This window comes from Bubalus bubalis, chromosome 12 (genome assembly GCF_019923935.1).
Source record: "Bubalus bubalis isolate 160015118507 breed Murrah chromosome 12, NDDB_SH_1, whole genome shotgun sequence".
NCBI lineage: Eukaryota > Metazoa > Chordata > Mammalia > Artiodactyla > Bovidae > Bubalus > Bubalus bubalis.
The window spans coordinates 94,821,523-94,849,308 of record NC_059168.1 but is presented as its reverse complement, the minus strand read 5'-3'; the positions used below and the strand labels follow the sequence as shown (position 1 = coordinate 94,849,308).

General features: G+C 55.7%; 1 protein-coding gene across 5 annotated transcripts in view; it reads right to left on the bottom strand.

Annotated features, from left to right (window-relative positions):
• Positions 1-27,786, bottom strand: part of NEK6 (NIMA related kinase 6) — a gene marked incomplete in the record, with an annotated part of 83,021 nt that overhangs the window by 4,345 nt on the left and 50,890 nt on the right. For 3 of the 5 annotated variants that reach the window (XM_045162317.1, XM_045162315.1, XM_045162316.1), the window contains 5 exon segments: positions 410-523; positions 8,129-8,223; positions 19,261-19,368; positions 20,383-20,491; positions 24,341-24,451. In XM_045162317.1, coding sequence (XP_045018252.1) covers positions 410-523; positions 8,129-8,223; positions 19,261-19,368; positions 20,383-20,491; positions 24,341-24,451 — 537 coding nt within the window. 5 annotated transcript variants of the gene reach the window in all.

Genomic DNA, 27,786 nt, shown 5'->3' with positions numbered 1-27,786 from the left:
GTCTGCTTGCTGTGGTTTCCTCTAATGGGAGCGAAGTGGCTGCCAATGGTAGCGTGGGGCCAGCGAGGCCCTGCCACCCCTTGTGTACCTCCTGTTGTCTGAGCCCGTCTCGGGGTCCCAGAGCAGCGAGCCTCACTCCAGCCCTGGGCTGGGAGCCAAGTGGTCAGAAGGGGCACATGGGGCAGCTCCTGCCAGTTCCTATCCAGTGGGTGGGCTGCAGCCCTGCTGTCGGGGGCCACACCAGGTCCCTGAGACCTGCCTCTTAATCTGCCCCCCACCCTGAGTTCCTCACTCCAGGAAGTGAAGTCACTTCCTTCAGCACCGTTAAGTGAACCCAAGCTCAGCCCCTCCTGGAGCCTCGCTGGTTGTCCGAGCTCACCAGGCCCAGCCCTGGCGGCTGCAGACCCACCTTCTCAGAGTAATGTTCCCCGGGGAGAGGCGGGTAGTCACACTGCTCGATCTTCTGGCAGAGGGAGAAGAGATTCATTTTGTCTCCATAGAAGGGGCTCTGAAGAGCTGCCATCTGCAAGGAGAGGGGTGAGAGAGGAGTTTTTGGCCCTGAGGTCCAGGGGAGAAGGGGCTGCTCCTCCGGGGCGGGGTGCTTCCAGGTCCTCACTGCAGCGGCTGTCCAGCGAGGCTCCCCCCCATCCTGAGGAAGCTGGGGTGCAACAGCAAGAGGCCATTTTAACACGATCCTTATTACATAAGCACATTAAATGGGACAAAGGTTTCAGTGACAAAACTAAGGGAAACGAAGAAGGCGCATCTGTGTCCTGAGGGCCAGGTGTGTGCAGGCACCTGCCTGCCCACACCTCAGCTCCCAGGGGCTGATTTTGGTCATAAGTACACAGGGCATGGGGAGACAGGCCCTGCTCAGGAGGAGCTGTGCTTGGGACTCGTGGGTTCCTCTTGTCACACGGTCTTATATTTCTAAAGAGCAGTCCTGAAGACACTCATGGGAGGATGTCTATTTGAGAAATAAATTTAGGAAACTGCCTACCTAGAATGCAGATAACACCACCCTTATGGCAGAAAGTGAAGAACTAAAGAGGCTCTTGATGAAAATGAAAGAGAGTGAAAAAGTTGGCTTAAAGCTCAACATTCAGAAAACAAAGATCATGGCATCCGGTCCCATCACTTCATGGGAAATAGATGGGGCAACAGTGGAAACAGTGTCAGACTTTATTTTTCTGGGCTCCAAAATCACTGCAGATGGTGACTGCAGCCATGAAATTAAAAGCCGCTTACTCCTCGGAAGGAAAAGTTATGACCAACCTAGACAGCATATTAAAAAGCAGAGACATTACTTTGTCAACAAAGGTCTGTCTAGTCAAGGCTGTGGTTTTTCCGGTAGTTATGTATGGATGTGAGAGTTGGACTATAAAGAAAGCTGAGCACCGAAGAATTGATGCTTTTGAACTGTGGTGTTGGAGAAGACTCTTGAGAGTCCCTTGGACTGCAAGATCCAACCAGTCCATCTTAAAGGAGATCAGTCCTGAATATTCATTGGAAGTACTGATGTTGAAGCTGAAACTCCAATACTTTGGCCACCTGATGCAAAGAGCTGACTCATTTGAAAAGACCCTGATGCTGGGAAAGATTGAGGGCAGGAGAAGGGGACGACAGAGGATGAGATGGTTGAATGGCATCACCGACTCAATGGACATGAGTTTGGGTAAACTCTGGGAGGGAGGCCTGGCGTGTGGTGGTTCATGGGATCGCAAAGAGTCAGACACGACTGAGCGGCTGAACTGAACCTATCTAAGGGCTAACATTTGATGTGTGGGGTGGAGGGGGTGGGGAGGCATTTTTGGCTTTCATTCTGGCCGTGCTCCAGCCCGTCACAGAGCTGCTGTGGAAGCCCAGGGTTCTGGGGCAGTGGCTGCTGCTGCCCGAAAGCTGCACATCCAGACATTAGCAGAGGGCGCAGGGCTGTTTGGCTGCCCATGAATGCAGGGTCGGTGACCCTGGGCTTCACAGACATTTCAGACAGAAGCTTCCTGAATCCCACCCAGCTCCACACACACTCACTGTGGGCCCGGCCCCCCATTTCCTCATCTGAGATGGACACGGTTCCCCCTGCAGGGTGGCGGTGAGCCTTGGCCAGCATAGGAGGGTCCTAACCCGAGCTGTCATCTTCTGGCTCCACTCTGGAAGCAGGCCCTCTCCTGGGGGCTGTGAGGCCCTGGCGGGTTCTTGCCCCATCATGGAACTAGCTGAGTTTCCTACTTCACCACTCAGCACCCTTGGGGGTGTCTTCAAAGGGGACACAGGAACCGAGGGGTGACTGTGTTAGGCGGCCCGGTGAGGTGCCCACTAGCCCCATCTGCTGATGAAGCCGTAATGGGATTAAAGTGCCGCCTGTCACTCCTGCTTCCAGTTGACAGCCCAACTCCTCTTGCTACTCAAGCACCGTCAGGTACCTGTGCCCATCTGGCCGTTCGGCCCTGGTTCCCCTCGAGGAGCCGGTGCCAGGGCCTCTCTGTACGTGGGCAGCAGCCAGAGTCTCCGGGACACCTGAGGAATCCTTGCTCCCCGTCAGGCTCTGGAGGGCAGGCCGGTGAACCTCATCTCAGGGCAGAATGTGGTAGGTAGCCCGGAAGCTTTAGTTCCCCGGCCTGCCCCCGTGTTCTGTTCAGCCTCTGAATAGGTCAGCTGACCCTGAGAGCATAGCCTGCCTCCTTCAGGAGGCACAGGGGGCTTCAGACCCCACACAGTGTCCTTGGGCTTCCAAATGGCCTTTGGAGAGAGGGTGTGGCCTGGAGACCTGGGGTTTCCTCTGACCCAGGTCAGGAGTCTCCCCAGAGAAGCACCTGTGGGCCCAGGGCCCTGGCTGAGTGATTTCAGAGGGGTGCTGAGCCTTACCGCTCTCTTCCGCCTGATCAGGGGCTTGGGCCCCTCTAAGGAGGGCTGCGGACCACCTGGACTGTGAAACCTCCCATGGGAAGGCTGCAGGGAGTGGCCGTGGCACTTGGCAAAGCAGGAGGGGTGTGCAGAAACGGGGAACTGTCTTTTCCAACTAGCGTGCAAAATGGCATCGCTTGGGTGATTTATTTCCAATAATTAAAACGAGAACCTCAGGTGCAAAGGGTTAATTGGGCAGTTTCAAAGGGACATCTGTTGCCACGGCAGAGAGCAGCTGAGGCTCCAGGGCGGTCACTCAGGGTGATCTGGTGCCCTTCAAGTCAAGGCAAGTGGATTAAGGTGGATTTTCCTGGAAAGTGTTTCTGTCCAAAGTAGAAAGGATGTTTAAATGTTGGCCTCACTAGCACGGGCTCTGGTTTTTCATGTGTCTGACCTGGGACAGGGATTGGGTGATCCTTTCAACCAGCCAGCCTGATCTGATTTGCACAAAAGGGCCCCAGAATGGCGAGGCCTGAGCCCTGTACATGCCGTTCCCTGCAGATAACCTCTCCATCCCCTCCAGCGCCTTCCCCAGTTTCAGAAACGCTTTCTGAACAGGGTCAGCAGTGAGCTCTGCCAGAGGAGCCCTCTCAGCCTCCCCGGCTCACCGTGGCTTCTACATCCGTACACGCAGATTCTAGTGGAAGCGGCATCCCCCTGCTCCCCCTCCCCAGGCCGCTCCCCCTCCAGCTGCTGGCCACGGGCCTTCCACCCGGATCAGAGCGTCACGCTGTGAAGGAACCTCTGGGCTTGCTGGAGACACTGGGATTAGAACGATTAGCCCGGATGTCGAGATCTCCTTGTACCACGCGACCACCCACCTCTGACTGGTCGAAGCAGAGGAGGAATGGCTGTTTGGGGCTGACACTGGTTGCCTCGTTAGGACTGCCAGTGCTACAGCTCTCAGCGCTGCTCCTCAGATGCAGAACTTCTCCTCCCTGGCGTCACTGGGATGACACATGGCCAGAGAGATGGGCGAGTACGGGCGCTCGCCCCCGCCGGGGGGCTCAGGGAAACCGGTGTGTGATTTGAGATGTCAGAAGGAGAAGTGGTCTCTGACTCCGAGGGGACAGCAACGGCCTTTGACTCTGGCCCTGTCAGGGCCTCAGACATCCGTCTCATCACCAGTTTCTCCCAATCTCGTCCAGGAGTGAAGGCTGACCCCAGGGGCTAGCTGCCAAGCAGTCTGCTGCCCTGCTTCCCCAGACCCTTCTCTGGCTCAAGCCAGAATAAAGCAGGATTCCACACAAGGCACAGCTCCACCCTAGTCTTCCCTCGCTCCCCCTCCGGCCCACTTTTCTGCTGGTCTCAGCCTTGAGGCTGCTGTGAGAAGGCCCCCCACTGAGGACGCTGATTCCTTCAGCTCCACGCTCAGAGCTGAGCTCCCATGTAAATAAGTAAATTCTGCAGAGCCCAGGCGGCCTGCTGAGCGCCTCCACGGGCGTGCCAGGTAATGAAAACAAAGCACCAGGCGTTCCAACAGGCCAAGCTCAGGCATCCCTGCTGGGAGCTCCTCACAACCAGTCCTTCCCCGCAAAAGGGGCTCTGAGCCGAGGTCCCCTATCTCTTTCTCCACTGTCACACCTCCCCTGCTGGCTGGGGAGAAGGGATGAGGCCCTGGCTCCACAAGGACCACTTCCCCGGCTCTTGTTCACAGAAGGGTGGGTATCTATGCCCGGGTACCACTGCCCATGTAGGCCACTTCTTGCTGTGTGACCCTGGAAGGTCTCTCCACCCCTCTCAGCCCACTTCCTCCCTTACAGCAAAGCTGGGACTGGCCTGGTGTCATTCTTGGGATCCACTCCAGTGTCCAGGGCAGCACGGCTCCCAGCTGCTGAGCTGTTTGGCCCGTTTGTCCCATGCTGACCTCTTCAGGACAGATCCTACTTGGCACCCACCAGAGGGGTGCAGGCCAGGTGTCTTGCTTTGTGGCGGCTCCTCACTACCCATGGGGCGACATCAGCATCTTCAAGTGACCTCAGGAGGTTTTCAGTGGACATGTGGGTGCCCAGGTGGAAGGTGATGTGGTGGGCTGAATAAAGGTCCCCAGAGATGTTCACACCCTAATCCCGGGAGTCGGCAAACGTGTTGCCTATATGGCAAAATAAATTTGGCAGATGTTATGAAATTAAGGATCCCAGATAGGGGGAGAGTCCTACATGATCCAGGTGGGCCCTACTACATGTAAACACAGTATCTTTATAAGAAGGAGCAGAGAGACTGGAGTACAGAAGAGGTCCGTTGACTTAAGTGATAACGATGAAGAGATCACAAGCCAAGGAATGTAGGTGGCCTTTTCCTTTTCCTGCCTTGAGTCAGGGAAATTGATTGTGGACTTCTGGCTTCCAAAGGGGAAGATAATAATTTTATGTTATATCAGGCCAACTGGTAATCTGTCACGGGGACTCCTGATACTCCCAGTTCACTCTGGGGCTCAGAGGGAAGGGTGAGCCTGTCTCTGTCGTGCGCAGGTTTCCTCTGGCTCTGTGCTGCCGCCTGCCGCCCTGGCCCAGGGGTGCTCCCCTGGGTCCGCTCAGAAGCCTTGGAAGTGATCTGCGGGTGGTGGGGGGTATGGGGGTGGGAGAGCCTGTCGCAGCTCTACAGGCTGGCGCCCTCAGGGTGCCCCACAGGCTGTGAAGTGGGGGTTCCAGCCGTGTCTGTGGGACGCTTCCTTCCAATTACCATGGCCCTGGGCTCAGGTGCGTCTCCCTCCCTGTCTGCTGGGAAAACATCCAGTTCTGTTTTCCCACAGGGCTTGGGGGTGGTAGCCTGGGGAAGAGCCCCCAATGCCTTCTGCCCTCAGAGGGGCCAGCACGTCAACCACACCAGTCCTCTTCTGTCGGAGACCCGGAGCCGCTAGGTTTAGGTCAGCTGTCCCCTCGCACGCAGGACTCGTCTGATTTCATTGACTTCCCATGCCTGGCTGCGAGTCACACAGCTCCACACAGTGCCAGCAAATCAATACTGAAATAAACCAGCCCCTCCAGGCTGGGGAGCCACTACGGATGCTCCTTCTTTACACGTGTGTTCAGGCGCCCATGGCAGGGACTTGAGGACAGTGTCTGCCTCTAGGGAGCGGGCACCAGTGTGGACAGCTTGGCACCAGCTCGGGAGCCCCGAGGACAGGAGCAGGGCCGTTATATCCCCGCCACCTGCGTGCCTGTTTGTGTCCATCTGGAGACTCGCATGGTTCAGAGGCAGGAAGTGACTTACAGAAATCCCGAACACCGCACAGAGAAGTAGAGCGCCACCTGGACTAGGTGAGTGTCATGAGGGCAGGAGGACAAAGCCACATCTCCGTGGGGATGGGTGGCAGTTGGACTTTGGCTCCCCGCTGGCCGAAGCGAAAAGGGAAATATGGCCAGCTGCTCACATGCACTGGCTTAGGGGCTCAGGGGCAGCAAGGAGGGCAGGAAGAGCGATTCCTTGACCTGCCCCCCGACCGCCCAGGGCCTTCCGAGCCAGGTGCCGTCCTCACCTCATGAGCCGGGTGTGAGCCCGTTACACCTGCAGCGGCAGCTCCTGGGCCCTCACCGGCGAAGACGGAGGTCGGGGCCCACACCAGGCCCCGCATCTCTCACCCCATCACCACCACGGCTCCCCACGCATGAAGTAGTCTAGCTCAGCTCTCTTCATCCCTGGGGCGGGGGAAGCCCCTGAGCCCTGATGCCCTGCAGCTCCTGGGGGGCACCACCTCCATGGGCTACTCCTGTTTGGTGCTTACAAAAAATTCCACCTACAACAGATGCCCCTGTGAGGCCCAGGAAACACGGTCTGCTCCCCACCTCTGATCACCAGGGCCTGACTCACCCACAGACCGTCAGGAGGACTCAGTGGGACACCCACATGGCACACCTCCAGGAGAAGGGGACTCAGGCACAAACGCCACCAGGGCCACACTTCCACGTGGCCTCATCTTCAACCACAAGGCTGCTCTTTAAAATGAAATGTCTGCTATTAACAGCAGGCCACTGGCTTAAAAAGAAAGACGCTGTGAAGTTTAAACCTTGTAAAGGGATCAGCATTTGGATCTCATAGCCTTAATCTGTAATGCAGCGAGCAGGTATCTCAGCACCAAGAGACTCCGATGGCATAGCCACCCCAGTCCTGGTGCTTCAGCAGCGGGCAGCTGACTCCTGAAGTCTATAACCACAGGCCACGAGGTCAATTCCCAGGGCCAGAACTCCCAAGGAAACAAAGAAGTCTCTGCAACTCCAAAACACTCCTGGTGGCCCCTTGATGCTACCCCAACATGTCGTTGCCGTGGGAGATTCTTCAGCGTATTGGTTCTAAGCCAGATTTCAGGGATGCTCAAATCCACCCCAGGAAAGCAGAAAAATAATCAAGGTTCCAACTCTAAACCCAAAGCATGTTTGGTGTCTCTCAGCCCTGGAGGGTCTTCAAAGCCCTTCAAAGCCTGAAATAAAATGAAATGTTATTTCATTTACCTGGCCTGTGACAATGCAGGATGCTACTACTGCCATTTTACAGAGAGGAGACCTGCCCAGCACGGGGTGGGCCATGGCAGCAGGACGTGTGACTGCCAACTTGGAGATACTAAAGTACTCCGCCTCCTCCAGCAGCTGCAAAAGTTCATGTTGTCTCATGTCTGAGCCTAATAAGACTCAAACATTCCTGTCCCTCCATCCAGGTTGGCCACCAGATCTGGAAATGGCCATCTGGTGGCTCCGTCTCACAGCTCAGGAGAGAGGCTGGTGGTCTCTAGGGTTACCCATGGTCTGAACCTAGAAGATCGTGGCCACCCCTTGGTGGGGAGCATTTCAGAGGCATGGGCCCGAGCTGACAGGGGCCCTGCGTGAGGTCTGGTCCACGGGTAAAGGACAGACTGAACAGAATCACCCTGGTTACCAGGGAAACCGGGGCAACCAGATCCCCCTGCCTGTGCTCCTTCCATCAACAAGCAGACACTGGACACTCTGTCTGGTTCCAGTCTGTCTCCTTCCCCAGATCTGAGCAGCCCAGGGGCGAGATGGCACCCAGCCTGCCACTGGCCATCCCTCTAACCCCTTGCTGCCCGACAGTGCTAATCAGGCTGACGTTGGGCAGAGCGGACTGGTGAAGGACCAGATCCAGATGGTACCAATGCCACAGGGAGACATGAATCCCGGATTTCCACCGAGCTGGTGAGGTGAGCCCTGCCCCAGCTGGGTGCCCATCATGCTCACCCTTCTAAATGCCGCTGGGCCGCGGGCCGTACACTCACCTCGTACAGCAAACAGCCCAGAGACCAGATGTCAGACTTGAAGTTATAGCCGTTCTCATGGATCCTCTCTGGTGACATGTAGTACGGCGTCCCCACTGAAACACAGCAAAGGGACAGGCAGGTGCTCATGCTCTGAGCAGCGGGGAGGCGGGGGGGGGGGGTGGGGAGGGGCCTGACCTCAGCCTCACTGGGATCCTGGGCAGCCCCCTTGCCCTCTCTTCCTGCCCCCTCCTCTGACAAGTGAGAGGGCTGGGTCAGACTGCAGGGCTCCATGCTCGTGGGGCCCTAAAAGTTCCTGGAAACAGGGACCCACCCAGACCTGAGAATCCATCTTGGGGTTGGGTGGCAGAGGACTGCTGTTCTTTCTAATTGCCCAGGGTAGGGGGACACAGAGGCCAGGCTCTGGGAAGCAATTGACCAAGTATCCTCTAAAAGTGACTGCTTAAATCCCAAAAGAGTTCAGATAAGGTTCTCAGCAGTGAAAGCCACCATGGTGACTGCTGACCAACCATGGCATGGGAGCCCATTTAACAGATGGAGAAACTGAGGCTCAGAAAAATGACAGGACTGAGGTTCAAACCCAGATCTTCAGGCTCCAGAAACTGAACTCTTGGCCACCACCTTGGCTACTAGCACCAATCAACATGTCCTGCCTGAGATTTCCTAACCAGGACAGAAAAGATACTAACCATTAAAGACTGATTAACTGGACTTCATTAAAATTAGGAACTTCAGTTCATGAAAGACCACTGAGAGTTAAAAGGCAAGCCACAGACAGGAAGAAAATTGTCCCAAAGATGATCTCATAGACAGAATATATTTTTAAACTTCTATAAATCAACATATAAAAGACAAACATCCACCCTCCCTCAAATTAGCAAAGTATTTGAAGAGTCATTTCAAGAGGAGACTATCCAAGTCACCAATAAGCATGTGAAATGAAGCTATATTTCTCATTACTGATTAGGGCAATGCAAATTAAAAGTACAATGAGGTACCACCTACCCACCTGAATGGTTTAAGCTAAAAGCCTTAGCTAACTAAGGTGGTGGTGTGCAGAGAAACCGGAACCCTCACGCATTGCTGACGGGGCCATAAAAAGACACACTCACCCTGGGACACTGTGTGGCAGTGTCTACTGTACCTCAGTTGCACACTGCCAGCATTAAAATCCAGCAACTCTTCTCCTAGGTATGTGCCCGAGAGAAGAGTACTCTGTCCATCAAGAGACATGATCAAGAATTCGCAGAATGGCTTTATTTGTAATAGCCCCATACTGGAAACAAGTGGTAATCAACAGTAGAAAGGATAGATTGATAATGTGGTCTATTCACACAAGGGAATGCTAAACAGCAATGAACAAGAGCAAATCTCAGGTACGTACCACAAAAGAGACCGTTTTCACAGACACAATGTTGAGGGAAAGAAGCCAGGAACAAAAGAATACCACTATTTGATTTCATTTTTATCCAAAACAGGAAAAATTACTTTATGGGGGTAATGTTCAGGAAAGGGCTTGAGAGCTTTGCTGTGTGCATATCATGTCTCAGTTAAAAAGCAGAGGCAGCACATTTAAAGACGAGCTGGGCAAGCACGGAAGGAGTTCCTGGTGGGTAGTGAGCTCCTCATCACCAGAGGCATGCAAGTTGCAGCAGAGCAGCTGATTTGGCAGGGCTGAGCAGGGGGCGTAGGAACCTGGATTTGCAACCACAGATTTATGTAAGAATCTGAAATTCTTACATCAGTCCATCTGAAGGACAGCTGTTCAGGAGGCCAGATTTTAAAGACTGTTACACAGAGGAAATTTATACTGGCCATACGAATCTGACGGTGGCTGGGGCTGTTCTGGTCAGAGTCTATGAAGGCAGCCACAGTCCAGTGTGGCAGAGGCTGAGACTGAGATGTGGACTGATGACCCTAGGAAGGAGGGATGTGGGAACACAGGGGACCCTGGGGGGAGAAAAGGCCTGTTGATGAGCTGGACTGGGAAAGTGATGGCTGCCCCAAGGCAGGGGCCTAGACTTCAGGCTGTCATGGGCCAGAGGCGTTTCAAGGCAACTTATTTTTACCAATAAAGGTGTTTAAGTTTTCATTCCAATCCCAAAGAAAGGCAATGCCAAAGAATGCTCAAACTACCGCACAATTGCACTCATCTCACACGCTAGTAAAGTAATGCTCAAAATTCTCCAAGCCAGGCTTCAGCAATATGTGAACCGTGAACTTCCTGATGTTCAAGCTGGTTTTAGAAAAGGCAGAGGAACCAGAGATCAAATTGCCAACATCCGCTGGATCACAGAAAAAGCAAGAGAGTTCCAGAAAAACATCTATTTCTGCTTTATTGACTATGCCAAAGCCTTTGACTGTGTGGATCACAAGAAACTGTGGAAAATTCTGAAAGAGATGGGAATACCAGACCACCTGATCTGCCTCTTGAGAAATTTGTATGCAGGTCAGGAAGCAACAGTTAGAACTGGACATGGGACAACAGACTGGTTCCAAATAGGAAAAGGAGTTCGTCAAGGCTGTATATTGTCACCCTGTTTATTTAACTTATATGCAGAGTACATCATGAGAAACGCTGGACTGGAAGAAACACAAGCTGGAATCAAGATTGCCAGGAGAAATATCAGCAACCTCAGATATGCAGATGACACCACCCTTTTGGCAGAAAGTGAAGAGGAACTCAAAAGCCTCTTGATGAAAGTGAAAGTGGAGAGTAAAAAAGTTGGCTTAAAGCTCAACATTCAGAAAACGAAGATCATGGCATCCGGTCCCACCACTTCATGGGAAATAGATGGGGAAACAGTGGAAACAGTGTCAGACTTGATTTTTTTGGGCTCCAAAATCACTGCAGATGGTGACTGCAGCCATGAAATTAAAAGATGCTTACTCCTTGGAAGGAAAGTTATGACCAACCTAGATTCAAAAGCAGAGACATTACTTTGCCAACAAAGGTTCGTCTAGTCAAGGCTATGGTTTTTCCTGTGGTCATGTATGGATGTGAGAGTTGGACTGTGAAGAAGGCTGAATGCCGAAGAATTGATGCTTTTGAACTGTGGTGTTGGAGAAGACTCTTGAGAGTCCCTTGGACTGCAAGGAGATCCAACCAGTCCATTCTGAAGGAGATGAGCCCTGGGATTTCTTTGGAAGGAATGATGCTAAAGCTGAAACTCCAGTACTTTGGCCACCTCATGCAAAGAGTTGATTCATTGGAAAAGACCCTGATGCTGGGAGGGATTAGGGGCAGGAGGAGAAGGGGACGACAGAGGATGAGATGGCTGGATGGCATCACTGACTCGATGGACGTGAGTCTCAGTGAACTCCGGGAGTTGGTGATGGACAGGGAGGCCTGGCGTGCTGTGATTCATGGGGTCGCAAAGAGTCGGACACGACTGAGCAACTGATCTGATCTGAAATACAAAATCCCAACTACCACTTCATGTCACTACTTCTCAGTTTAACACTGAAACAATAAGATCAAGGACAGTGTCTTACACTGAGAAAGTTTAGCTGTTTGAAACTTATCATCTTCTTGCTTTTCCCCTCTCTTTGGAGATGGGTGAGAAATTCTGTCGTGCCCATCTTGTAGAGGCCATGAACAGTGTTGGAAACTCCTGCTCCCGGCCTGAGCACCCTGGGAGCAGGATCTTGTTACCAAAGCGTCCCAGTGCCCTCCCCGGGACCAGGCCACAGCGGGTGCCCTCTAAGCATCTAGTCACCAAGTCAATGAATCCATCTGCATGGCATCAGATCGTATGTATCAGCATAAACACTTTTAAACGCAGCCTAATGCACTATTTACTTATGTCTGTCCAAGAGGGACTAGCTGATTATTGCTTTACTGGGTTACCAAGCACTGTTTGATGGCAGTAATCTTTAAACCAGGACAGCAGCCATCACTTAAATAGTTTTAAGAACTGTGTCATCCTATATGCATACTTTATGGCTGAAATCAGGGGGCTAATTGCTACTTAGCAGAAAGAGCTGTCAGTTAGCAAATGAACCCACGTGGGATTCTATAAGCAAAGTGCACTTCTAGTAGCAACCCCTTGTATATTTTGGTCACAAGGGAGCAAAATGAAAATGAATGGGCAAGTGTGAAATGGATGACTTGTCATATCCAAACCACAGGATGAAATCCAAACAGTTCTCACATAACAGTGGGAACCTCAGACCAAATGGCAAGCGATCCAGCACTCGGGGTGGGTGGACATGCTTACCAGGTGAGGACTGTCTCCCACACAGAACCACCATACAGGGCTGACGGGGTGCACACAGAGATGGCGCAGGTCACAGGCCCTGTCCTCAGGGAGGGACAGCAGGTCCACTGTCTGGCTGCACTGCACCAAGACCCCTGGCCAACCACCCCCCACCCCACTCCCTAGCCAGAAGTGTCGGCTGGCCCTGACACCTCTTCCCAACCTGTCTCACCCTTTGCTTATTCTCGATCCTCCTGGGTCCCCACAGGAGGGACCTGGGGGAGAGAAGACCTGCTGAGTGATCAGGCTTTGGCCTGGGGGGCTGCCTTGCCAGGCCCATCTGCCAGGTCCCCCTGCTCGAGTTCCCCTGCTGGCCACCCCCGCCTGCCCTCCAGTTCAGCTGTGCCTCCGTTCCTGGGTGGGCTTCTGAATGTCAGTTAAAGTGCCCCCTCCCCTGGCTAGGGAGGGCCAGCTGCTCAGTGGATCGGGGCCTTTCCTTTATGTCCCTGTCCCTCTGCTGAGGTTCCAGATGCCTGCCTCGGCCCTGCTTGGGATGAAAGCCTGGAGGCACCAGGGAGAGAAAGCTGGGGGCATCACCTTCCCCTCTCCTCTCAACCTACCTTTTTATTGCTCCTTCAGCTTTTACTCGTTTCCACCGGATATGAGGGGAAAAAGGCAAATATATCCTAATGAGATTTGTACTTTCTTCTAAAATGCCAGGGCTACATACTCCATCCATTCATCTGTCTGTCCATCCATCCATCCATCCATCAGCATCCAATGTTAACTGAGCCCTGACGCTCTGCTGGACCCTCCCAGGTGTGGGTCTATCAGTAGGTAGTGAGTTGCCTGTCCCAGCAAGTGTCCAGGAGGAGGCAGCAGAACAAGGAAAGAGTCGATTGACCAATGGCTGTAACCAGATCACCTGAAAGAGGTTGTTAAAAATCTGGACCGCTGGCCCCTGCATCTCCCACAACCTCCTGGAGCATATCATACAACTGAGAGGAGCTCTGCAGCATCCCACACTGGCCCTCCTTTCAGCTGCTCAGAAACGTTGTGGAGCCATGAATCCACCAAGTGCTAACCGAGGGAAGTGTGGCCTCTTCCCTGATCCAGGGGTGGGGCCTCTGCATCTTACAGTTGGGGTGCTCTGCCTCACTGGAGGGCTCTTCAAACTACAAAGCTGCAGGGGCTGAAAACAGCACCTCTTCCTGTTGTGTCAGCTTTTGCAGGGAATGAAGTCTGTAAAACTCTACTTTTATGCCCACAGTAAGTGCCCAGACATTATGAAAGATAACATTAAAGATAAAATGAGAGACTTCAAAGAAGTTCCAAGCTTGCAGCAGGCCCTGGAGAAGTGACCCCGACCCCTAGCGGTTCTGGGGGAGAGAGGGAGAAGCTGGCAGGGGGAGGAGCCTCCGCAGACAGTGGCCCTAAACGCCAGGCGGGGACCTCCGTGGGCACTTCCAGCGGCAGAGCAGCGACAAAGCCTTCGCAGAGACGCTCAGATGAAAGCGCACAGCCAGGGTCTCAAATCCCCTGCCAGCAATCTCCCCATCAGCCCTGCAGCCCCCAGCCCTGCCCCCACCCTCCCCTCCAGGGACGGAGCTCTGCATATGAAAGAGGAGCCCAACAAACCCTGACCTTCCCCGCGTCTTCCCCTAGAACTCCCAGATTTCAAACCCGGCAGTTATCAGAGGAGAACGCAGGACCTCAAAGCGGAGGCTGATTAAAGGGCCCCGCTTCCCGAGATGCGCCACTCCTGTCAAAACAAACTTTGCCATGTTTTGAAATGCTCATGGTGTTTGAAACATGTTCATTAGATATGAAAAAGGCAAAGATATCACATGAAGGGGAGGCTGGCATCTGTGGGCTGCACTTCTTCCCCGGATGGTGGTTTTGAAAACGGCAGGGAAAGGGGGTGGGGGTGCTGACACGCACCCCCAGAGCGGCACCCCAGCCAGGCCTGGACCCGTTGCAGCAGAGAACCGGACCCTCTCTCTCTGCCTCCAGTGGAACACGGGGTGAACTCAGTGGTCCGTGGGGGTCCTCCCTGCCACATTCTGGAGCCCTGGTATCTGTCTCAGAAAAATGGGGATAGTCTGAACTCCTGGCACACGGACAGGAGGAAGCAACAGCTCTGGGAAGGCTCTGCTCCCCACAGACCCCAGGGGCTGGGCAATGGAGGGGGTTGGTCTGAGGAAAGGAGGGCTGGGGGTGCCCAAGAGGGCAGGGGAGCCGGTGAGGACCAGACTCCTCTGTGCTGCAGGAGGCCCCAACCCATGAAACTCCCTCCCTGCCCCCGACAACATCAGGCCTCACTTCCTGAGGGGGCTCCCCTCCTCCCCGGCCCCCTGTCCTAGCTGCTGCACCTCACCTGGACAACGGTTTGGCTTAGCCCCCCTGCCCTGCCCATTCTCACCGCCCCCGCCCCACATCCTGCACCCCAAGGCAGGTGCCATGTCTCTGTCTCAGGCCGAGGGCTTCTCAACCCCCAAGAGAGAAAAGCCAGGTCCTCAGCTTCCGGGCCCTCTCCAGACTCTCCCTGCTCCGCCCAACACTGGGACCACAACACACAAACACCCTGTCCGCGTGCCACCGTTTGTCACCAAGTCCTCCTAAGTTACCAGCCGACCCGAGGTCAGGCCACACAGCCCTCCCGAGAAGCAGCCATGTTGATGAAACACTGTACTTCTACCAGCGTCGACTTGATTCCAGATTGTTTACATCCCTATAAATATCTGCCTACTGGTAGTTCCCCCATGGAGGATCGCTAACAGATCTAAGAGTCACGGAGCACAACTCTGCCAGGCTACGCAGCACCTCACATTCCCAGGTATCAGGGGCTCACCCCAAGATGGCACAGGAAGCCGTGGCCGCACCTCACCTGCCACGTGGCCTTGCCCCCGCTTGCCACGTGGCACCACCCCACCCACCACGTGGCCACGCCCCCACCTGCCACGTGGCTCTGCTTGGAGCGCCACCTGGTAAGGCGAAGGTGCTCGCCTCACTGCACCTGTACTTCCTCCCCTATTAACGAGTTCTGAGGATTCCCACCTCCCTGGGTGGCTGGAGCATTAAGCAAGGTACCACCTCGGACATGAAGATGCTTTGGCTGATGGTGAAGATGCTAAACACATTTTCCAGCCCCAAAAGGCCTCTCCAGCCCCTGCTTGCCTGGGGACCACAGGGATATGGCAGTGCTGCTCTGTGCCCCCGTTTCCTCATCTGTCAAAAGATTTTAAGCCTCACTGGTCCACATTTTTAAGATGCAACATGTTTTTCAAACATCCTTTAAACCATGTCTTCTTTGTTAACACACCTCCTTGGTCAGTTTAGTGACTTCAGAAGACGAAAATAAAGCCCCTGGGACGGGCCAAGGCAGCTCCAGGTCCCAGTGGACCCTTGCTCCTCAGGCACAGCTGAATCAGCCAGCCAGCACTGTGCCTTCACACAGTGGGCCTGCCGCATACCATTCTGCTTGCCCCCCACACACAGTGCCACCCTGGGTCTGTCTGGGAACCCCCTGAGAGCAGGGAAGGCTGTATCACCTCATGTTCCCATAACCTCCCATCCCGCACCCAGCCCAGGACCAGGGCACTCGGCCTGGGGAAAGGAGAAGGAAGGATTTATGTATGCCCCACAGCCAGGCCAGGGGTTGGTGACATGGAAAACGGCCTGACTGTGGGTACCTGACAAGGGTCGCCCCCAACCGGACCTGTCTTCTCCAGCCCCCCGAAAGGAAGGGTGGGGAGCGGTAATGGCCTGAATGTGAGCCTGCCTCTCCTCCCACCCCGATCCCAGCCCGAGGCCGTCGGGTCTCACGGCAGAGCGGGCAGGGCCTGCTCTCCCAGCCCCACAATTTGTCTTGCAGCTGCTGCCGTTGCTCGGAGCGAGACACTTGCTTGTAGCTTGTGAGCTGTGTGTAGGCAAATCTTTCATTTTTCTTTCATTATGCCGGCGTGTACTGTCACTTAATTTTTATGTATGCAATCCTTCCTGACAAATATGATCTGCTGCCTGGTAATTCGTCTGACGCTCATTCTGTTCCGCGCTCTAATTACGGCTCCTATTCCTGACACCGAGGCAGCCGCTCTGCCACCGCTGGGTACCGCACCTGTCAGCCCGGCCATGGCATGACTAATGCCCTTTCATGCCAGCCTCGTGTTAGCAAATATGGAGGCGGGGAGGGGGCTGGGGGAGGAGGCAGCAGGAGGAGATGGGATTTGCATAAGCCCTACCCTGGGTCAGCAGCCTCTGGAGACCAGGTGGTTGCTGGGGCAACGTGGCTGCCTCGGAACATCCCCCACATAGTAGGTGCGCAGAGAGGCAATGGATGCATAATTCATACCCACGCATGGGGTGTGTGGGAGGCTCTGCCCCCCAAGTCCTTCCTGAGTCACGAGGCACCTGCAGTTAGTGCAGCCTGCTGCCCCACCGAATGTGTGTATGAGACAGCTGTGTGTGGAACCTCGCTACGGAAGGGGGTCTTTTCTCCTGGTCTCCGAGACTTCAAGCCTGGGCTCTGGCTTGGCACTGTCGCCTTCGTGGGGCCTGGCCCCCAGTTCTGGCCGCAGGGCCTTGCTGAGCCCGTGCAGGCCTCTCAGCTCGATGGGCACACGGCCCCAGGAGGGCTCCTTCCACCTACCATGAGGCCCGACAGCCACTCAGAGGCTGTGGGAAGAGCCTGGCTTACCCGGGCAGCCTTTTCCCAAGTTCCAATTCCTTCTCATTAATATAATAAGTGCACCAGTCCAAGTCGATAAACTCACACTGTTGGACGAGCCCGCATTTCTGCCCGCTCCTCACGATGTGATCTTTACCAGCTCTGACTTGTGCCACAGTCTTTTCCCCGGCGGGACAGAGGAGGGTTGGGACCTGACTGACAGGGGACGGGAGGCAGTGGCTTTAACTCTGCTCTTTGACGGTTTCCCTTGAATTTCTGGCCTTTCTGAAGCCCTTGCACCAGAGAGGTAAACAGTCCCAAACTGACAAGACACAATGATTTTCCCAAAGAGAAGGATATGGGGAAGCGAGAAAGAGACGGCTTCCTCCCAGGTACAGGAGCCAGTGGCTGAGCTCCAGAGGCAGATCCTTCCAGGACCCCCAACCCTGGGCTCCTGGAAGAACCGGGTGCTGCACCGGGAGGGCCGCATCACTGCCCGGCTCTGCCATCACAGAACTCAGAAGAGTCCCTCAAGCTCCCTGGGTCTCAGATTCCTCATCAGCGCAGAGGAAGGAGCCTATGGACCCTGACATCTGCTTGAGGCATGACCGAAGCATCGCCAACTCAAGGGTTGGCGGGTCCTTAAACATCCTTTCGTTCTGACCTAACAGAAGAGCCACAGCACACCAGCTGCTAAGGAGGCCGGGCCAGAGGTCCTCTGAGGTCAGATAGGGGTGATGATTTCAAAACAACCACATACACACACGCATTTACACAGTCACACACACTCACAGTCTCTCCGGTTCCCAGCTGGGAGCTGTTGATCTCTGAGTTAGCCTGTTTCTCCAGACTGTGTGCTATACCCTGAGAGCCTCAAGCCATCAGGACCTGTATGAACAGTGACAGTTTCCACCAGGAAAGCATGTCTTCCAGAAGGCTGCTGTGTGTCTCTTGGCACGCCGCAGGCTCTCAGGAGTGTAGCGCACAGGAAGACCAGAGATGCACTGGCTGGGCCACAGAGTGCGGGGGATGCGAGTGGACAACAGAGCGGTGTTCGAGCTCGGTGTGCACAGGACCAGCTCCCTCCTGTGGATGCAGCACCGAATGGGGGAGATGAGTCTCAGGCACTGTCCCCTGCAGACGCCATGGCAAACAGCCAGGAACTGCTGGGGGTCAGGGAAATGCCCCTGCACCCTGCCCTGGCCTGAAATGTTCCCATGCAGCCCTGGTCACAGCACCCAGGGGACCCTACTTCTGTGTTCCACACACACTGGGGACTTCGCTGGTTTCTAATCAAGTGTAAAATTCTCCAGCGGTCCAAGTTTCGCATTTGCTCACATATCTGGAGAAGGAAATGGGAACCCACTCCAGTACGCTTGCCTGGAAAATCCCATGGACAGAGGAGCCTGGTAGGCTACAGTCCATGGGTCGCCAAGAGTCAGACACGACTGAGCGACTTCACTCACTCACTCACATATCTGGATTCTGAAGCTGTACAGTGCTTAACATGACCCGAAACACACATGTGACCTCCAAGTGTCCTCCGGCGTCTGGCCCTCAGTGCCCCCGCACTCCTGGGATGGTGTTCCCACTAAGCTCAACCTTCGAGGCCCCACCTGCCTTCCTTGCCACTCACGGGCCCTCGACCCTCCCCATGCCATCCTTTCCTCCATACCTCACCAGCTCCTAGTCACTCCCCACACTTCAGCTACAAAGTCACCTCCACCATGAAAGCACTGGCTCCTGCAGCTTTGAAGCTGCCGGTTTAAACGCCAGAAGCTGTAAACAGCCCAAACATCCCCAGCAGGAGGAACGGGCTGAATGTACATGAATGAATGAAGTGTCACGATCTCACGTGTTGGCAGGTCCTTGAACATCCTTTTGTTCTGACCTAACAGAAGAGTCACGGTGCACCAGCTGCTAGGGAGGCTGGGCCAGGGGTCCTCCAGGGTCAGATGGGGACGAGAGCTTCAAAACCACCACACCCACACACCCACACACGATGGGACACCATGTAGCAGTGAGAAAAACGGCACGGTGGTCTCTGCAACCATGGAGCCACACCTCCCTATCCCTAAAACATGAGCTCGTGAGGACACGGTGGTCGCGTCGTGGGCTCCTCCAGTCCTTGGTTTACTCCCCTCTGGCCACTGTTCTGAAGCAGAACGTCTGAGATTCTAACCAAAGGCACCCCGGGGACAGGGTTCGCACTCCTCACGTCATCCAGGATCTTGGGGGTCGCTGGGGTGTGAACGGCCTGTCCTTACCTAGGGAGTGGGCCGCGGTGGTCTCTGAGCTGAAGAAGCGGCCCAGGCCGAGGTCGCCCAGCTTCACGATGCCCGTGGCCGTGATGAATACGTTGGCAGGCTTGATGTCTGCAAGGGAAGGAGAGGGGGGTTGGTGTGGGGTCTGCGGTGAGGCTGCCTGGTGGCGAGGGGAAGGAGGAGGAGGCCTGGGGGTGGGCAGAGAGTGGGGCCCTTCAGGTGATGGGGGTTTAGTCCCCAGTCCTGCTCTCTCAGGGCAAGACCCTAGCCCTGTCTCTGCCCAGCTGTGGGACTTTGAGAAACGTAACCTCAGTTTCCTCATCTGTAAGATGGGTCTAACTTCACGACAGCTCAGGGCTGCTGTGAGGTCTAGGAGTGCAGGGATTTTTGTTCTCGTTTCTTCTTTTACAGCAGAGTGGGTACTCTATGCAGGTCTGTATAACAGATGAAGGAGGTGCTCAGGGAGGTAACCTGTGCTGTTCCCCAGTCACCAGGGCAGTGCCTCACACACAGCAGACACTGATAAATGCAGGCAAAATGAACAAATGGAGGAATCAGTAAAGTCATCTAGCTAAAGCACACAGCACTCTGCCGGGCACTCAACAGGCTCTTTGCTCACAGTTTAGGATGATGTCAGCTCTCAGAAACATTCGTCTCCTCTGTCCAGCCAACTCCTACTGAGACTTCAAAGCCCAGATGAAAAGTTCCCTTTTCCAGGATGATTTCCCTGCCCTCCCAGGCAGAGCTGGCGGCAGTACCAGAACTAGCCATGACTTCCCTGCCAGTCTCTCCACCCACCCTACCCTCGCTGCAGCCCCCTCTTGCTGGCTCCGGGCTGGTTTCGGGGATTGGAGATTATGTGTTGAGCATGGCCCCTGTTCCTGAGGTCCCTGTAACTACATGGCACTTGGTGCTCTCACCTTGGGGAGGCCCCTGACAGGGGCACAAGGTCCGGGGTGCCGTCAAGCCTGAGGCCTCCCGCTCCCATTCTCTGACGCTGTAAGGACAGGTGAGACGCTGGCCACCCACCGGCTTGGGATACAAGGCGGTCGCCCTCCTCAGGCTGTCCCGAGCAGCCGGGAGGAGCCGAGGGGAAGGCTGTGTCCCGCGGCTCCCGGCACGTACCACGGTGCATGACCCGGCGGGAGTGCATGTGCTCCACGGCGCTGCAGAGCTGCACGAAGTACTTCCACACGGTCCTCTCCGGGATGAGCCGCTTCTGCTTCTTGAAGTACTGCGGAGGGGTAGACAGACACACGGACAGGCTTGGGTGACGGGCCTGGGAGCGCCACTGTAGGGTCCTGGCACCAGGGGTCACGTGTCTACCCCCAGCACCACCATGGGGCTCCCTGAAGGCGGGGCTGGCCTGGACACAGGGGATGTTCTGATGGCTTCGCTGAAGGGATGCTGGGACCACATCTTGAAGGCTGCTCTCTATGACTCTCTACCTGGAGTCTCCTGGACACACGTCCATCTCTTCCCACACTGCCCGACAGGGATTAGTTCCTTGCAGGAGTAACTGGGGTGGGCTCTCTGCCCTGGGCCTGGCCAAGCCCAGGATGGGGGCACCCAAGACCTGCTTGGTGGTTAAATCCCAGCTGCCCTCCTGGGAGCCAGCACATGTAACCATGAACAAGCATGGCAAGGACCTCCAGGAAGCGGGCCTGACAGTCTCAAATGGACCTTCCCGTTTCAACAGGCACAAGCTACTTTGTTGCCTGGGAAATCATACTTAACACTGCAGAAAAAAAAAGCAAAAAACAAAAGCCTAAAACCCAAAACCTATCCAGGCTGCACTGAGTGATCTGTAAGTAACCAAGGGTCCTGAAAGAGCTCAATCAACCAGGAACATGCCCTCATCCACTGTTCAGATCAGCATCCCTCCAGGGGGATCTCCTGTGGGCCAGGCCCGTAGGGGTCGGGGACATAATTCACCCACCCGTCATTTGGAACCTAGTTTCTGTTCACTTAGAGCAACCATCTTTTCCCAAAGCAGCCAGAGGTGAAGACTTGGCAGCCAGACCGGCACAGGGAAGACCCAGGACACACTCGCAGCCTGAGGCAGGAGGCGGGACCCGAGCTAACCGCTGCTAAGCACCTGCCACGTGCAGCCTCTGTGCTGGGCCCCACAGTGATGGCTGCACCCATCTCACAGATGGGGAAACTGAGGGCCGCATGGGAGCAGTAAGGGGCAGAGTTACAACAGCTCAACCTGGGAAGCCCAAGCTCTTTACCCACTTCTAATGGTACCAGTAACCACCTGATGAAGGCCCGAGGTCAGAGAGGTTCAGGAACTTGCCCAGGGTCATCCAGCAGGGGCGGCAGAGCTGGGACCGGACGTGGACACCTCCAACCTTGGGACAGTCATAGCGGGAAGCCCCTGGACTGGCTCTAAAGCCCCATGAGGCTCTTCTAAGGCTCCATTCTGGGAGGGGACCTTATGAGTCAGCTGCCCCTGGCTCCTGGCACAGAGCACCCCCCAGGACCATCTCAGGCCTCCGTAGTGGGCCGCGCTGCGGTGTTATTTGTACCCTAATGTTAGCTAATCCTCATTATAGCATTTAAATGGGGACGTGCGCGGCTGTGCGTGGTGCTTTTCTAAATGTCACGTCCTATTGGTACGGGTGACATTTAGCGGGAAGGCGCGGAGTCTCTGGTGGGTTCTGGGGTGGCAGCAGCTCCGGCTTCACCATCCATCGTAAATAATGCCGGCACGTGGCCCTGGCGGTGCTGCTTGGCTCTGGAGGCTGGGGGCCTTTGGGACAGAGGGTCTGCTGGCCAGCCGCCTCGCTGTCAGGCCAGGACTCAGTGTGGCCCCAGGCAGAGCCCTGCCTAGGCCCCCGTTCCCTCCAAAAGCCGGAGGCAGCTAGAGAGCAGGACATGCCAGAGAAACAGCTGCTCCCAGGCCCTGAGCATTGTGCTGGGTCCATTACAGATGGGAAACTGAGGTACAGGGAGCTGACCAGGTCATCCCTCAGGTGTGTCTGACCCTGGACCCTGGTCTTCCTACTGCCCTGCCTTGCCTGTCTGAGCTGCTCTACCTGCAGGGCCACAAACTCAGCAGGGGAAGGGGAGGGTGAGGGGCCCTTGACAGAGGGAGGGAGGTGCCAGGCCATGTGAGGAGGAGGGCTCCTGAGACAGGAGGGCCTGAAGCACCTGGTAGCTGGGCCACCGCCCCAGAAACCAAGGGTGTGAATAACTGATTTGAACCCTGAGTCAGGGTTGGCCCAGGGGAAGCCAGGGTGAGGGGAGGCACCACCCCAGGCCAGGTACAAGGGATGCTGGATGCCACCATGCCTCCTCCTGTCTCTTCTGGCTGGAAGGAGCTTGCATCCAGGCCCTGCAGCTCCCACGCGGCCCTCCCTGATGAGGCCTCCACAACAGCGATGGAAACTGAGGTTCAGGAAGGGGAGGGATCTATAATTTCCCCAGCACCCCCAACTCCCCACCGTCTGACTCCAGCCCCCTCCATGAGCTGAGAGGCTGTGAGGGGGTCTGAGGGCCACAGGGGCTGAAAGGGTGCAGCACCCTGACCAGACAAAGTGCTTTGTGGACCCTGGGCTTCCATCCCCCTGGGCTCTGGCACAAGCTGTTCTGCCTCTAGGCTGCAGGTCTCCCCTCAGGTCTCTGCTAACATGTCACTTCCTCCAGGAAGCCTTCCCTGCTAACGTGTCACCTCCTCCAGGAAGCCTTCCCTGGCTCCCACAGATCCTGAACTTGGCTTGTTCATGGCTGCTCGTGACTGCTCGTTCACACCTCTCCTCTCCCATCAGAAGGCAAGTTCCCTGAGGGCTGCGCCTAGGCCAGCAGCATGGGGGTGGGCACAGAGCAGGTCTGGATGCATGGTGTTCAGGGAGAGAATGACACAGGAAGGAGAAAAAGAGTGGGGGGAACGGGGGAGAAGTGAGATGTGATACAGCACATCTGTTTCCACCAGGGATCTGCGTGGAGATTAACATCCCTGCAAACGCATTAATTTGTCAACGAAAGTATAAAAGCAGGTGAAAACAGCTCAAGTAATGCTGCTTCCCAGAGACGCCCGTATTCCTAGGAGCCAAATTTCAGAAGAGCAGGCACCGAGCAATCATTCAATCCCCAGTGCCTGGTGGGAAAGACAGAGCAGGGTGGGGGCTCAGGCATGGCCCAGCCCGGCTCAGGGACAGACTGGGCTTGGGGGAGGAGCGATGCAGGCCCACCAACATGGTCTGTGGATGAGGGTCCAGCCAGCCGGGGAGCGAGGACCTTGAAGGAGGCGGGGTGAGTGGAGCTGAGCGTGCTGGCCCAGGGATCCCACTTAGAGACTGTGCCACCGCAGGCAGGTGACAAAACCTCTCTGAGGCTCACTATTTAAGGGTAGTGTGGACTCAGTGAGTGAGGCATACACTCAGCACGGCTGTGGCCTGCAGTGGGTGCCCCATTGGTGGAGCTGTGAAGGTCCCCGTGTCCAGGCTCAGGCGGACCCAGTTCTGGGCTCAAGGCGGGGGCGGTGAACGGGCAGTCTGGGGGCTGCCTGTGGGACTTGGCAGGTTGCTCAAAATCTCTGAGATCCCTGACCTCGGCCATTATATGGGAAGGAAGATGTCTCTCAAGGGCTGAGGGGCTCAGGAAGGTCCCCTGGGGATGATGCCACCGGAGGGCCACTGGAAGCAGAGACCTGGGCCACTGGCACGGGTCTGTCCCCATGTTGCTGGGGATCCTCAGGTAACTCTTCCAACCTCTCTGGGCTTAGTTTTCCCATCTATAAAATGAGGCAGAAGACACTTTCCCAGATTCTGAGACCTGGGGTCTGACCTACAGGGCCCCATCCCTTCTGCGAGGCAAAAGTGGCCATGAGCCTATGGGTGGGCTGGGGTGGTGAGGGACCGCAGATGGGTCTTTTCTGCCCGTGGCTGACCCTCTCCCAGCAAGTGTGGACGGGACAATAACTGAGGCCTCTGGGCATCAGCAAGGGGGGACGGGGGGCGAGTGTCCTTGAGCAGCTGCCTCTACCTGAGGCCAGAGCACTGGGGGATCTGGGCTGAGGTGGGGGGCACCTGACCTGGGCAGCTCCCCGAGACCCAGCTCTCCCACCAGGCACCCTCACCTTGATCATCTGTGATAGGTCGCCCGCGTCCGCCAGCTCCAGCACAATGTTCAGTTCATTGTCCTCGATGAATGAGTCCAAATACTTGATGATGTTTGGATGGTTCAGTTGCTGCCCAAAGAGAAAAAGAGGGAGATGGAGCCAGTGAGAGATGATACAGTTGGAGAGGCGAGTATCTGGGGGGAATGGCCTGCAGACCTGGGTGACACGGGGAAAGCCATTTTGCATCCTTGAGCCTCAGTGTCCCCTCTGTAAAATGGGCATAATCTTTTGCAGAGAAGCTGTGAAGATTACACAGGCTGATACCCCTGAAATATCTACATGGTGACCACTCGCAGCTAAGACTCAACAGACACTGTGTAAATGACCCTTTTCTCCCTCCTCTCCCTCCTCCTCTTCATCATCACCACCACCCAGGCCCCTCCAGGGTAGGGCCAGGCCCTCACCACTCCACCTCTGTACTCAGTGGTCCTGGAATACTTGGAAGTGTCCACCTCCTTCCTTCTTCCTTCACACTTTCTCAGTTTCTGACCCACCCTTTGTGAAATCTTGAGAAAACATCATTCCTGGTGAGAGCTGCCCTGAGCACGGTGCTCAGTAATGAAGCCCTGATTCTGGCCTGATCACCGTGACCTGTGTGATTGCCGGACAGGACCGCACCCCACTGGCCGGAAGTCAGCCCCTGCTTGGCTGACAGGAGACCCTGGCATTCCTTATAACTGAAACTATACTGAAATGACTCCAGGATCTAGGGAAGGCAGAGGGACTCAAATATTCCGCCACAGTATGGTCAGCCCGTCCAGCGGGGGTCCCCCCCAGAGGCCACTTGAAAGCACATTTTCCCAAAGGCCCAGAAGGTGCTGCGTGAGGGGCACGTATCTATGCTGTGTGTCGCTGTCCCGCCCCGCCTGGCAGCCTCTCCCTGGTCCTGGCGTGAACAGCATGAATGATGCCGCGCAGTGGCCCCTCTGAGGACCGCGCTTCTTTCTGTTTTGTAGGAAACACCCCGTGCCCTGGCACATCCTGTTGACTTCCCACAGGCAGGCTGGAGAGGTGGGTCACGTTCTACAAAGGGGCTGGCCTGGTGGCAGAGGTTATAACCATGGCAACGGGGGCTGCCTCTGACCAGATGCTACACTGAGTCCTTCCAATGCATCTTCTCACTAATTCCACAACAACACCTCTGAAGACAGCATTCTCGTCATCAACCCCTTAGACAGATGAGAAAACCAAGGCCCCAACTGGTCAGCAGCTTACCCACGGCCCCAGAGCTAGTGAGCAAGGGACGTATCTGCCTGCGAAGCCCGCAGCTGACCACGCTCAGTGGCAATGCAGCTTGGGGGAGGGTCAGAGACCCCACACCAGGCAGGCCTGGGTCATGCCACCTGGGGCGGCCTCACCGAAGAGGCTGTGGTCACTCAGTTCTGAGCCCAAGAACCAAACAGGCTGGCTTGGTGTGCACACGTGTACAACCCCTTACTCATGTGAGCAGCACACATGTGTTCTTGGCCACGAGTAGGGAGACAGGGGTGTGTGATCCAGACAGCCACTCCCCAGGGCTGGGGAATCAGTTTCAGGGATCACAACTGGGTCCAAAGGTAATCATTTAGTAAAACTTTCAAAATGTTATCTGAAGAGTATTTTAGGACCTGTGATGGCTGGAGTTAAGGATACCTCCCTACAAGCCTCTAGCCTCCCCCTTGGGACCCATCACAGCCAAGGGCCACCCCTGCAAGCATCCACAACTCCCATATGGCCACGACACCTCGCGCTCAGCCACTGCTGGGCCCCCTTCTTGTCCCCACGTTCAAGTCTCACATCCTGAATGTGGCATTCAAGTCCACCATGATCTGCACGCCCATCCATGCTGTCAGGGCTCCTGCAGCAGGCTCGTCTCAGCCTTCCAGATTCTGAGACCAGGCCCTGGGCCCTGCACGATTTCCCCGGGGCCCTTGGGTCTGCCAGCATCACCCGAAGGTCACCATCTGCCGCCTGTCTGTTCTCCCTCCTGCCTGGGAATCCCTGGGCGGTGGGGTGGCGAGGGGAGGGTGCCATGGTTGACTGTACCAGTAGCCCCACTTTACAGGAAGCTGCCAAGCAAGCTCTCCCTCTATGTGGGGACAGAGGACACCAAGTCAGTGCTGACTGTGTGCTCTCCTGTGCCAGGCCCTCTTCAGACACTACTTTATTTTTTAAAATTTTTCATTGATTTATTTTTTGGCCATGCCACGCTGCTTGCAGGATCTCAGTTCCTTAACCAGAGACTGAATCCAGGCCACGGAAATGAAATCCTGGAATCCTAACCACTAGGCCAGCAGGGAACTTCCCCGATACTACTTTATTTAATTCTCTCTATCTGCCCATTTCCTGTAAGGCCGGCATTCTCACCATTGGGCTGATGGGCAAACTGAGGCTCAGGGAGGTTAAGTCATACGCGTAAGGCCGCACAGCTTGTAAACGAAGACATCAGCATTTGAATCCAGGATCCCGGGCCTCCAAAGCCCATCCCTTTTTTTCTCCTCCATCACCTCCTAATTCTCAGGTGGAATCCTGAATCTGAGATTCAGGGGAGGAGGGCAGAGCCCCAGGGAGAGCCACCCCTAGACCAGGGAAATAGGTCTAGTCCAGAAAGTTCTGTCATCTCTGACTCTCAGGAGACCGGAGGGGAAGCCAGCAGGAAGGGGGAAAGGATGACCATAGACACCATCCACCACCACCACCCCTCGCCCTGGATGGGCCCTGCAAGTCTGTCCTTCACACAACCCTGTCCAGCTCTGGTGGAACCAAGGACTTCTGCCCACAGAGGGGCAGGCACATCAGCTACTCCCGGGGGACCCATCCCCAGTTGTGCATCCTGCCTCCTCCCTGTTGGAGGCCTGGCCAGAGTCCAACAGGTGGACACCTCAGGGGCCCCGAGCCCCTCCAGCTCCCAGAACCCGGGGCCCCATGCTCGGCTGTTAATTCTGCCCAGTGCCCCAGACTGGCTCGGCTCTGTCTCCCTGGCACAGAGCATCTCCCAGAGGGAGCACGAGAATGGGAGAGAAGAGAACGCACCTGGCTGAATATTCAGACGTATGTGCCGCCGCGTGGAAATACAAGGGCACAAGGCTGAGAGCAAAGATGGGATGAGACTGACAGGGAGACAGAGACAGACAAACCGCAGTCGGACCCAACACCCACCTCCGCTCCTTCCCCAAAAGCCTGGTCCACGGCCGCCACATCCAGATCCGCAAAGGTCAAGGACAGCCAGTCTGGGGGCGCCGCGAGGACTGGGCAGAGGTGAGGCGGGGTCCCCACTCAGCCACAGGAGGACAAACCAGCCGCTGCCCTCCTCCAAAGTACGTCGTTTCTGAATTTAAAGGGCTAAGGGGCTGTGATGGTCACGACATGGCCCAGCCTGGCCTAAAGAAGCATGGGGCTCCTGCTTGGCCCAGGGCACTCACCTT